This window comes from Echinops telfairi, unplaced genomic scaffold (genome assembly GCF_000313985.2).
Source record: "Echinops telfairi isolate 266 unplaced genomic scaffold, ASM31398v2 ScPeMD7_60;HRSCAF=208, whole genome shotgun sequence".
Taxonomy (NCBI): Eukaryota; Metazoa; Chordata; class Mammalia; order Afrosoricida; family Tenrecidae; genus Echinops; species Echinops telfairi.
This window is the reverse complement of record NW_022103958.1, coordinates 17,792,220-17,805,433: the sequence shown is the minus strand read 5'-3', so window position 1 is coordinate 17,805,433 and position 13,214 is coordinate 17,792,220. Positions and strand designations below refer to the sequence as shown.

General features: G+C 37.9%; 1 protein-coding gene across 1 annotated transcript in view; it reads left to right on the top strand.

Moving 5' to 3' along the window:
• The first annotated feature begins 5,667 nt into the window (after positions 1 to 5,667).
• The window catches only part of CAPRIN1 (cell cycle associated protein 1), a 24,802-nt gene continuing 17,255 nt past the window's right edge, over positions 5,668 to 13,214 (top strand). Inside the window, exons 1-9 of the mRNA XM_004708280.2 lie at positions 5,668 to 5,738; positions 5,833 to 5,919; positions 9,007 to 9,245; positions 9,332 to 9,414; positions 9,843 to 9,980; positions 10,913 to 10,965; positions 11,262 to 11,348; positions 11,944 to 12,099; positions 12,307 to 12,415. Coding sequence (XP_004708337.1) covers positions 5,703 to 5,738; positions 5,833 to 5,919; positions 9,007 to 9,245; positions 9,332 to 9,414; positions 9,843 to 9,980; positions 10,913 to 10,965; positions 11,262 to 11,348; positions 11,944 to 12,099; positions 12,307 to 12,415 — 988 coding nt within the window. The 5' untranslated portion in view covers positions 5,668 to 5,702. The remainder of the gene's footprint in view (positions 5,739 to 5,832; positions 5,920 to 9,006; positions 9,246 to 9,331; positions 9,415 to 9,842; positions 9,981 to 10,912; positions 10,966 to 11,261; positions 11,349 to 11,943; positions 12,100 to 12,306; positions 12,416 to 13,214) is intronic.

The following is a 13,214-nucleotide window of genomic DNA, read 5'->3' as shown; positions in this document are numbered from 1 at the left end:
GATTTGTGTACTTTCTTAGATAGGCATGATTTTATAGGTTGTCTCCAACTCGACTGGTCTGGCTTTGTATAATTTATTTGAAGAGTGTATATATATATTTGCTGTGCCTTTCTTAGCTTTGTCACTTTAAAGGTTGTTTTCAAGTCATTTAATGGAATTTGTTGAGCCAAGAATCAGGAAGGAAGACACCAGTAAGATAACTTTTGGCTATGTCAGAGCATTGTGGAATTTCATTGAAGTAACTTTGGTGTTCGAAGAATCTGGGAAGAATGGGAGACCTAGCTGTATCTTGATTCAGCGGTACGATATAATCACACTGCCTGGAGGAAGGAAAGCAGCAGCACAGGCAGAATATGAATGGAGCAGTGGTGGCAGGAATCCAGAGTGGCGTTATTAGGGAGGAAGGTGTTGAGTCACAAAACATACCTTGGAATGTGTGACCTTAAGCAGCTTATTTATTTAACTTCCACGTTTCCTCTTGAAAAAATGGCCTACAACAGGTATATAGTAGTTAATTTTATGCTGTGGTCCCCTTCAAAGACTGGGTAATCTTGGAAACAGCCTGATTTTCGTCTGGTTCATGATTGGTGCTATATGTGTTTTTAGTATACTTCGATAGTTAACTTTATTTGGATTTATTTCAAAAGTATAGAATATGACAGGAATGAAGGAGCCCTGGTAGTGTAGTGGGTTACACACTGGGCCGCTAACTGCAAAATCAGCAGTTTGACACCGCCAGAAGATCCAGGGGCAAAAGATAAAGTTTGATGGCTGTGTGTGTGCGTGCACGTGCATGCGTAAAATCCTAGAAATTATGTCAAAATATGAAACTATTGCTTTTCAACATACCCTCCTCCTAGATCTGTGTATTTCTGAAGTCTACATGCTTGTGAAAGAAGTGACTCCCCAATTTTGTGCTCTTTGATTTATGCCAGGTCAAAACGGCAGTATTCACATCCTTAAGGGATTCAGTTAATGTTCCTTTTAGGTGTTCTTTGAATTTGCAGAACAAAAGGAAGTCTGAAGGGGTTTAGGATAAAAACGTTTTCCAGTGAAATGGGAAGAAAGTAAGTGCATTGTCATGATAGAAAAGAAATTATTCAGCTTTACTCAACAATGCAGCGCTCCATCTTACAATCATCACTTCCTAATTAGTTCCTATGATTGCCCCACGTTTTTGGAGAAATTCTGTTAATTCTTTTGAATCTCCCCCCAAAAGTTACCATAACCTTCTGATGTGACCTCTGTGCCTTGAATTTCACTGGATCCCCTAGGAAACTAGATGGGGACCTTTTTTGAAGGCGGCACTCTGATGAGACATAAGATGGTAGAATTGCTGAAAACTTGTCTGCAGCCATCCACTGATTACAGGGGTCTGTTTAAACATGTTTTCTTTGTAATCAAAGTGCATGAATGAACTGGGAGCCCTCAGAAATATTTTTGACTTTTCCTCATGAGAGTGGTAGGTTGATTTTATCAGTAATGTCAGTAAAAGTACCAGACCAGCTCTGGTACTTTTTTGTGCTAGGGAAAATTCCATTCTCTTACAAAAAACCCTAAGACACTAAGTAATCATTTACATGTGAATTGTGTAAGTAAATGACTGCTCTACTTGGTAAAAAACCGAACAAACGAAGGTCCCTGAAAAAGAAGCCCCTCAGTAAGATGGATGGCAACCATGGGCTTAAACATAACGTTGCTTGATTTTGTTGCACATAGGGCTGGATTGACCGCTAACAACATGTGTTAGGCAGCCGTGTGTGTGTGTGTGTGTGTGTGTGTGTGTGTGTGTGTGTGTAGGGATGAACTTCTATGTGTTGGGCTGTTAAGGGAAAGACAAAATTCCATAGGGAAATATTTGCCTTCCCTTTGTTTTTGTTGGGGGTTAATCTTAGATCTGTCAGTGTGATAAGCATGTCCTTTTAGTTATATTGAATTAATTTATCTTGCAAAGGACAACTTTCTACTTGCTAGACTTAATTTAAGGAACCCTGGTGATACAGTGGTTAAGCCCTCTGCTGCTAACCAAATGGTCAGCAGTTTGAGCCAGGTAGCTGCTCCATGAGAGAAAGATGTGGCAGTTTGCTTTAGTAAAGAGTTACCGCCTTGGGACAGGTTGTGTTTTGTCCTGTGGAGTTTTTATGAGTCAGCTGACTCAATGGCACTGGGTTTGGTGGATTTATTGAAGCCAATTGAATAGATGGTGATGATAGAGATACAACCAATTAGAATAATGTCATTTATCTCCTGCTTTTTCAGTGATGGGACCAGTGTAGATATCATTTCTTTTTTTTTTTTTTTTAATTTTTATTTTTTAACATTTTATTAGGGGCTCATACAACTGTTATCCCAATCCATACACATATCAATTGTGTAAAGCGCATTTGTATATCGTTTCTCAAAACATTTTCTCTCCATTTAAACCCCCGACATTAGTTCCTCATTTTTCCCATCCCTCCCCGCTCCCCTCTCCCGCATGAGCCCTTGATAGTTTATAAATGGGTATTTTGTCATATCTTGCCCTGTCTGACGTCTCCCTTCACCCACTTTTAGGTTGTCTGTCCCCCAGGGAGGAGATCACACACAGTTCCATGTAAACGGTTCCCTCTTTCCTACCCATTCTCCCTTTACCCTCCCTGTTTTGCCACTCACACCACTGGTCCTATAGGGCTCATCCGTCCTGGGTTCCCTGTATTTTCAGTTCCTGTCTGTACCAGTGTACCTCTTCTGGTCTAGTCAGACTTGCAAGATCGAATTCGAGTCATGGTAGTGGGAGTGGGGAGGAAACCTTTAGGAACTAGAGGAAGATTGTATTTCTCATCATTGTTACATCGCACCCTGACTGGCTCATCTCCTCCCCGAGACTCCTCTGCAAGGGGATCTCCAGGATATCATTTCTTAATCACAAAATCCTAGAGTGAGCCAGGATTGCAAGCTGTTTTGGAAAGTAGAAAATTCTATCAATTGATTCTCTTATGTGGCTTTTTCTTGTTCTAGTGCAAATTTTGGTATGTACCTTTGAGTTTAGTGGTAAGTACTCTGAAACTGGGGCTTCGACCATCAATACAAGACTAACGTGAATGGGAGGTGGGAACTTTTCCTTCTTGGAGAACAATTCCTGCTTTCCTGAGCTCCCAAGAGAGTGTCCAGGCCAGACATAGATGTTATATCAAAAGTTATAGGTTAACTACACCTACAAGCCTGTTGAGAAACTCAAGTTTTCAGTTTGGTTTGTTTTAAAACTGAACCTTCAGAGAACATTTCCAAGTTGAGGCTGCCATGTAATTCTTTGAAGGTCTTAAATCATATCATTTGTTTGCTTGAGAATGAATAATTTATTTCCAGACTCTGCTGGACTTTTTATAAGGGGATTGCAAGGTTTTGGACTTAATTTCAAGCTTTAAGTGTGTGTGCGACATCACCCATCTTAAAAACTCACTGCCATCAATTGAGTTGATGCTGACTCATAGTGACTTTATAGGACAGGGTAGAACTGTCTCTTGCGTTTCTGAGACTATCGGAGTAGAAAGCCCCGTCTTTCTCCCAAGGAGAGAGACTGGTGGTTTCTAACTGCTGGCATTGTGGATCTTAGCCCAAAGTAGAATCACTATCCCACCAGGGCTCCTAGAGCAACTCCATAGGGCGGGGTAACTGCTTCCGTGGGTTTTCCGGGTTTCTTTTTTTTTTTTCTTTTTTCTTTTTTAACATTTTATTAGGGGCTCATACAACTGTTATCCCAATCCATACACACATCAATTGTGTAAAGCGCATTTGTACATCGTTTCTCAAAATATTTTCTCTCCATTTAAACCCCCTTTTCCGGGTTTCTAAGACTAACTTTTTATTAGAGTAGAAAACCTCATCTTTCTCCCACATAGTGGCTAGTGCTTTTGAAACATTGGGCTTGTGGATTGCAGCCCAATGCATAAACACTATGCCACCAGGGCTCCTGGAATTGCTCATAGTGACAAAGTCCAATTACTGAGCTTTACCCCTAGAGCTTATGATAACAGGTCTGATTCAGGGCTGAGAGTTTACATGTCTTAATAAGTTCCCAATTGGTGCTAATGCTGCTTGGTGATCACACATCGAAACCCACTGAGTTAGGCTAACAGCATCCTTCTCTGCTCAGATTCCATGAGTTAAAGGCAGTGTTTTGTGTCAATGTGCCATGGAGTTACCATGAGTCAGAGACTCAGACACACAGTAGCCACAGTAGGATAGATTTTTGCTCTATGTCACTTGTGGCCTCATCTGAGAAGATGGATTCAGGCACTCACAGATCTCATTACTAGTGGCCTTTTTGTAACATGACAACCCCAAGAGGTTGTATCCTGCAAGTATCTCATACTGTTCAAGAATATTGGATGAAGAGTATCAAAGACAAAATGCCTGTACTTTTACTCAGGACAAACTCTTCTGTCACCTGTTCACATGAATTTTCTTGTGTCTTAGGGCCTGAGAACTCCTTGCCATTGAGTCAGTTCTAGTTCATGGCTACCCTATAGGGAAGGGTTAGAACTGCTGCCCCGTTTGATGCTGTAGCCCCATCTTTTTCCTCTTTAGGGAGGCAGAATTCTAGAAAACTTAAGTTGTGCAAAGCTAGTGCTGTTTCATCTTGTGTTTTGCTTATCTTTCAATGGATTCCCCTTTAGGTTTCTCTCAGGTTAATTAAAAGTTAGTGCTTATTTACTTCTGTGAATAAAATTTACCACTTTGCAAATACCTGATAGGCTCACTGCTTATAAGCAGGATTCTAAACAAGTTGTGAGCCCCACCTACGTACGTGGGAACTATTTATTACCCATTTGATGCATATCTAGTTTGGGACACCTAAGGAATAGGCAGTATTTACAATATTTGGTTCATTCAGCATGATTAAGGTACAGTGAGGTGCTGCATAACATCCTTTCAGGCAGTATCCAGCTGCATCCGTGGTGTGCTGTGAATTTACAATATATTTAACAAACCCTAGTTGGAGAACAGGATGTGGTGAATGCAGCTTTTCACGTACCACATGTGCATCTCATGACTCTTGTATACTAAGTGATTGTGATGTCAGGTGTATGCTACATGTACAACCTATGGTACATATACCTTAATAGTCTTGATAAGAGTCTTTGCTACTGGTTTATATGTATTATGTGAACTTTTATGTTTATTGTGTGTGCTTCCACTTGAGAGGCAACCAAGTTCCGTTTGGTGCATCATACATTTTTTAGTATTGTAGTGCTGTTTCTGTTCTATTTGCTTTTGAAAACATTACCATGAAGTGCATCATAGTTCCCAAAAGCAGTAAAACTGGTGCTACCAATAGCAGCAAGGGACATATATGTATGGATTTGGAAATGAAACAAAAGGTTATTGAGCAACGTAAAAGTAGAAAAGGCATGAATGCTGTTGCTTGAGATTTTAGGCAATTTCATATAACATCTAAATTGTGACATCCAGTTTCACAGAATGTGTAGAGGACTTAAGTAATGCATGACTATTAAAATTAATTTCTTGGCTTATCAGTTAAAATGAGGCACTTTCATGTGCTAACAACTATATTTAGAAAGTATTTTTAAAGAATTGAGACAAATTTAAGGAGGACTTTAAGAGTTTTGCCATTTAAGCATGTACTAGTGCATATCTTCCTTATGGGATATAATTTTCTTTTCTTTTAAAAATAGGGCAAGCTTGATGATTACCAGGAACGAATGAACAAAGGGGAAAGGCTTAATCAAGATCAGCTGGTAAAGATGTTGTATATTTAAAAGGATTTTATGCCTATTTCTAATTTTGTGGTTGTGCTCACTATATTATTGGGTTCTATCTTTGTCAACTTAGGACGCGGTATCTAAGTACCAGGAAGTTACGAACAATTTGGAATTTGCAAAAGAATTACAGAGGAGTTTCATGGCATTAAGTCAAGATGTAAGTAAAAAAATTGTATATGCATATGCAATGTAAAAAATTGGGGTAAGGTAAATGTTTTCTTGGGTTTTGGTCTTAGCGTTACCATTGATAAGCATTCTGGAACTCAGTTAAATTACCAGCAAAGTGAGCACTGGACTCAGTGCTCACTTTGAGATGTATTCCAATTCCGTAAGACTTAATGTAGCACTTGAAAAGTGTCTTTTAAAAGGGTGGTGTTTCAGATAATAGAGAAATGTATAATAGTTACACTAAAAGATCACAGATTTTAAAAATTAGCTGTACAAATATATCTATAACCTGAGGGGGATTTATTGTCTATGTAATCTTTGGCTTATTTGTATAATTGGTGACCACTCCATAAGGAGTTTTGAGGAATGTGGCACCAATACTCTTTTCCTTATTAACTCTTTAATCTTAACAGAGGTGAGTTTTTCCCAGAAAACTTGAAGTGACAAGCCTTTGATGAATATGATGAAAATTATAAACAATATCCAACCATTTGTTGAAAAGTTGTGCTCAGAAATAATAGTATTAGATGCAAATGATCCAATTTCAACTCCTAGGGGCTGAAATCTGTATAGAAGGAGGCTGCTAGATCTTTGTGCTGTGAAGTCCCTGGGTGGTTTTAAAATGCCATCCTTTCGGTTAGCAGAGGACTTAAACTGATGCCACCGGGGGCTCTTTTTAGTCTTGATTGAAGTGTCTGAGAGAAAATACAATGCTTGTTTAAGCAGTTCTGACGTAGGAACCAGACTGCTTAGGTTAAAGTCCTGATTCTGCCACTTTTACTTATTGGGAAATTTTAATATCTTAGTTTTCTAATCTGTATAAAGTGGTAATAGTAATAGTGCCACTCTCATAAGATTGTGCGTAGAACAATTTTGTTTGTAATATTTCAAGTACTTAATATTATCATTACTTATTATATTTGATTAAAGATGGAAAACTTTGATGATATACCTGAAAATGGAGAAAAGGAAATTTAATTTACATACAGGTAGGGATTTGTTCCACTTAACAAATTAGGCCAGAGCCTCAGGCTTAATACGTCATACCCAGTTTCTTTATTTTAAAATTTGGGTCATAGGAAGTTAAAATTGGTGTACAACTAAATATAGCATCTAATTTTGATGCCACTATTACTACACATGGAATTATTGATATCTTTTATGTCTATTTTATTATTGTTCTAAACAATCTTTTTCTGGATCTTTTTGGCAGTTGTTAGCTGTAGAGTGTCTTCAACTTTGCTCTAATTAATTTTTTTCTGTACTTTATCTAGGAGCCCTGGTAGTGTAGTGATTACTTATTGGGTGGCTAACCACAAGGTCAGCAGTTTGAAACCACCAGTAGCTTCTAGGGAGAGAGTCTTGGCTTTCTACTCTTGTAAAGAGTTCGTTAATCTGGGAAACTCAGAAGGGCAGTTCTTCCCTGTCCTGGAGGGTCATTATGAGCCAGCATGGACTTGATGCCAGTGAGAGACAAAGAGGCTTTATTTACCTCATTCCCTGCATAGAGGAAATGTGCATTTCCTCTGAAGTGGCTTTCTTCGTTTTTTATTTGTTTTTAAAACATTTTTTATTGGCACATCATACAATTCGATATCATACAATTCAATAGTTCAGTCATGTCAAGAAGATTTATTTAATCACTACCACAGTCAATTTTAGAACTTTTTCTTGTACTCACTGTTATTCATGTAATTATTTTTTAAATAGTGGCAAAGATATATACAACAAAATAATTCTCCAATTCAATGTATAATTCAGTGCCATGGATTATACTTGACTTGTTGTGTTGTACAACCATTAATGAAATCCTTTTCCAAATTATTCTACCACTGTTAACAAACTCATTGCCCCCTGAGTAAAACCTTTCTTAATTTTTTTTGTGTGCTTGTTTTATGCTTCAGGTAAAAGTTTGCATAGCCAATTTGTTTTCCCAAGACACAGATTGTTCTGTGGCATTGTTTACAATCCTTGTGATGGGTCAGTACTGTCCGCATTTCCTTTTTGAGATAAGGGAGAAAGTGGGAGGGGAAACTTCCTTGATTATTGAAAGGACTGACTTTTCCCTCTCCATGCTCCCTGATGTAGAGAGTAGGTGAGAAATGACTTTGAGTTTGGCTAATGCTCTTACATTCTTTTGTTGGCACCGTCTGTTTCCAGCATCCCCCCCCCCCCCACTCTTCTTTTTTTTTCTTCCAAGTAAATCAGTTTTATAGTAACTCTCAAACCAAAAATATAACCAAACCCACTGCCATTGAGTTAATGCTGACTCATAGTAACCCTCTCCCCCCTCTTGAGTTTCTGAGACTGTTTAGTGGAGTAGAAAACCCAGTCTTTGTCCTGCATAGGAGCTGGTTTTCAGCTGCCGACGATGTTAATCGCTGCCCAGTGTGTAACCACTATACCACCAGACTACTAAAAACTTTCCAACATGAAGGAATACTTGCATAATTATAGACGTAGACTTGGAGGAGAAGTGTAGTAGCATCTCCTTGAGAGTCAGTATTATGTACTAAAGTTAAAACTTTGGATCATATTCCACCGAGGGTGATATAAGTACAGCTATGCTCCTGTTGTGGCTGTGATGAGTTTCCTTGTTAAATTTAGCGTATATGGGACTTGGAAATAAACGTTTATAAAAGGTTTTGTTCTGTTAGGGAAATGTCAATTTTAAATTTAAAAATCAATTTTAAATTTCAATTTTAAATCTCCAAACTAGAGCAAAGAATATAATGAACTCCCAATGTACCATAGCTCATAGTCATGTCATCTCTACATGTATCCACTCCCTTATACTATGTGTCTGCTATATTATTTTCGAAGCAAGACCAGAAATTTGGTTTCAATGATAACATTTCAGTAGTAGTATCGTCAAGGGAGTGAGGTGATCTGACTTTTTGACAACTGCATAAAAGGGCCCATCCTTTTTGTAATTTGTAATTTGGGACTAATCTATTAGGACCATACCTCACTTGAAGTTTGTCTTATTTAGTAATGCTGTATTTGAAATTGAACTTAAAGGCTGTTTTCTAAAACTCACTTCTGTGTCTTGTGTTCATATTCTTTTTTTTTTAAGATTCAGAAAACAATAAAGAAGACAGCACGTCGAGAGCAGCTTATGCGAGAAGAAGCAGAGCAGAAACGTTTAAAAACTGTGCTTGAGCTGCAGTATGTTTTGGACAAATTGGGAGATGAGGAAATACGAACTGACTTGAAGCAAGGTTTGAATGGCGTGCCGATATTATCTGAAGAGGAATTGACCTTGTTGGATGATTTCTACAAGTTAGTGGACCCTGAACGAGACATGAGCTTAAGGTATAGGCATATTTGAAAATAGAAATTGATTAAGTATAGTTTTAAGTTGACAACTAAAAAGATAATTATATGATTACTTTTATAAGATTGAATGAGCAATATGAGCATGCCTCAGTTCACCTGTGGGACCTGCTGGAGGGGAAGGAAAAATCTGTCTGTGGAACAACCTGTGAGTATCATTGGTACTTTGACTTTTTAACTACGGATTTTACTTTGTAGTAATGGTCATTAAAATGTTAAAGTAGAAATTCATCTATTGTTTGCGTTTTGGTTTATTTCCTTTTAGTGTTTCTTTCCTACATGTTTGTATATTTTGTGTAAATTATTATGTAGCTGCCATATTACATCATTACATCACTGTCAAACTACTAAGAGTCATGGTGCACCCGGTTGGCACATAACCTCAGCCATCAGCCAACATTACTCTCGCCTCAAATTTTGGAATTTGTTACTAGATATACGCCATTAATGTGCATATTACTGTTGTGAATGTGAGGGAGAAAAACAGGCTTTCTATTCCTGTAAAGAAGTTTGTTTTGTTTTTGGTTAGAATGCTCAATCTGTTGTAAACTAACATAACTTGCCCTTAATTTTTAGATAAAGCACTAAAGGAAATTGTTGAGCGGGTTTTTCAGTCAAACTACTTTGATAGTACTCACAACCACCAAAATGGGTTGTGTGAGGAAGAGGAGGCTGCCTCAGCACCCGCAATTGAAGAGCAGGGAGCTGAAGCTGGTGAGTTTACAAGCTTGGTTTTACTCTTCTTGCCTTGAGTTTAAGCTGTAGTAGTCATAGTTATTACATATGTATACTCAGGTTTTAAAAGAAATTTTAAATATGTTAAAATATGTTAAGGTAGAACAAAAAGATTAATTCTCAGAGGTATTCTCTTCCTGGTCTTCGAGTATTCGTGGAGGCCAGTTGTTTGTTGTAAGGCTTTCCAAGTAGATGTGTGACTGCATGCACTTACTCTTGCCTTGCCAGTGTATGCTTTGGGGGAAATAACAAGGGATCTTCACCTATCACTATGTGAACACAGACATTGGCATTTTCCTGAGTACTTTTATGTTACTGTACTCTCAAGTTGATGAAAAACAATACTAGCTTCGGTGGAAGCATTTGTGGAACATAAATTTATAACGGGGTGAAAAAAAGGTATGGGTTCCCTTATCAAACTTTGGATTCAAGTCTCGACTCCACTACCTACAAGCTCTGTAAATTTGGGTAGAAACCTCTCTGTGCCTAAGGATAAAAGCTGCTTTCTCATAGGATTTACATTCTATTTACAGTGTAGATAGTACCTGGGACATGGTAAGCACTTTTAAAAATAGAAAATTAGGAAAATCAGATATAACTGGTACTTAGGGTGTACATAAACTTTAGTCTTTTTTAGTCCTTTTTACCACTTTTAATCTATGTGTTTCTATACTAGACAGAGGTTTTAACTTAGTAACTTGCTTTGCATTTATCTGTTGCAAAATTACTGTTGAAACAACTTTATTCTGAAGTAAATAAAAAGGAAATCTACTGTCAGGTCAGCATAATAAAATTTACTGTCAGCTCTTTGTAAATTTGTTCCAATTGTGTACTTACTCATTTGGAGTCATTAAGTTGAATTTTCCACTTTAAAAACATTGTTTACACTTCTGTGCCATATGTTACCTCAGAACCTGAGCCAGCAGAGGAGTACACTGAACAGAATGAAGTTGAATCAACAGAGGTATGTGTATTTAATGCTACATTTCCCTTCATAGGTGCCCTGGTGGTACAGTGGGTGCTAACCACATAGGCAGCAGTTTGAAATCACTTTTCATTCTGTGGGAGAATGGTTAAGCTTTCTGTTCCTGCAAAGAGTTACTTATAATCTTGGAAACCCATAAGGGCAGTTCTACCCTGCTCAGTAGACTCCCTATAGGAGACACAATTGACTCATGATGATCGTGGGCTCAGTTTGGGGTCTTTACGCCTTTTGTGCCTTTTCATATAGCATTCTTAAACATTTACTTTGCTTTGCAGTATGTAAATAGACAATTTATGGCAGAAACACAGTTCAGCAGTGGTGAAAAAGAGCAAGTAGATGAGTGGACAGTTGAGACAGTTGAGGTAAGCGTGCACTAGTTTTTTGTTTTGTAAGGTGAGGTTTATATTGAAAAGGTGACTTATCCCTATGGATATTTAATAAAATCACAACTGATAAGATGAAAATGTTTTATTATGCAAAAATTATTGGTTAATTTGTCTATAGAAATATGTGATTTATCTGTTCTTGCCACTAAACTGTGCTATTAAAAGTATGGGATCTTTCCCTGCCTAGCCTTCATTCAATATGACCAGCTTGTCAGGGAGGATGGGCAAGTAGATTCACAGGGACTGTGGAGAATGTCTTCTTGGACTCCTTTAACCTTTAGACTATTTGTTTACCAGGCTTTCATTTTTGTTTCTTTTTTCTACTGGGCATTACATATTTTCAGGTTTGTACCTTTAGTTCATTAGCCCTCTTTATAATACATCTCTTTGATTTTTCATTTACCTGGTTTATTGGTGGATAATCTTTTCTCTGGCCAAGTGGTTGTTGGATTTGAATGACAACTGTTAATCCACCAGGACTTTTGGTTAACTCTTGCTTCCAGTTAACTATTGAAACAGTTGGCTTTGACCACATTACTTGTACTATAAAATATGCCTTCTCTCACTTCAGGTAGTAAATTCACTCCAACAGCAACCACAGGCTGCATCTCCTTCAGTACCAGAGCCCCACACTTTGACTCCAGTGGCTCAGGCAGATCCTCTCGTGAGAAGACAGCGAGTACAAGACCTTATGGCACAAATGCAGGGGCCGTATAATTTCATTCAGGTATGTACAATATTTGTTAAAGATATAATGGGAGGTTTAAGAGTTGATATTTGACTTAATTTTTTTTTAAATCACTTTATTAGGGGCTCATGTAACTCTTACCACAATCCACACATACGTCAATTGTGTGAAGCACATTTGTACATTCATTGCCCTCATCATTCTCAAAACGACTTTAAGTTTTTTAAATCTTAACTTAATTTGTAGGATTCTATGTTGGATTTTGAAAACCAGACACTTGACCCTGCCATTGTATCTGCACAGCCCATGAATCCTACACAAAACATGGACATGCCCCAGCTTGTGTGTCCTCCAGGTAAGTAATGGTAAATTTTCATATGACCAATTAGTGGGGTAAAGGGCCAATTTCCTCTGGTATTAGGTTGGTAAAAAATTTAAAATTTCTTTCCATTAATTATTTATTTAATTTTTGTGTCATGTATCTCAATAGGAAATGTCATGTTGTGCTTTCTGTAATAAATGTATATTTTACTCTTTAGTGAAATAGAAATACCTAAATATTTATACAAGTACGTAGCTTGAATTAAATTATTCAACTTGAATTTTTACAAGCAACAGCAACACTTGAGAAGCCTGTCTTGTGTTCCCTTAAACAGTCCCTCTTTCCCCTGCTTCTCAGCCCCATGCTTACCATTTTTTTACGACTTAACCGTTAAGATGTTTGACTTATTTGGTAAATGTCAAAATTAACAGGAATAAAAATAATTGAGCATCCTTCTAGAGCAGCGGTTCTCAACCTGTGGGTTGCGACCCCTAAGGGGGGCGTTGAACCACCCTTTCACAGGGGTCGCCTATTCATAACAGCAAAATGACAGTCATGAAGCAGAAACAAAATAATGTTATGGTTGGGGGTCACCAGAACATGAGGAACTGTATTAAAGGGTCATGCCATTAGGAGGGTTGAGAACCACTGCTCTAGAGGATGAGGAGGCTTGGTGGAGTGGTGGTTACACATTGGGCTATGATTCCCTTAAGGATCCGAGAGAGAGAAAGACGGGAAGTTCTACTCTTTCCTATATGGTCACCATGAATCTAAATTGACTTGCAGTGAGACGTCTAGAGGATGCTTGGAGCTTTCCTTTTTTTTTTTTTTT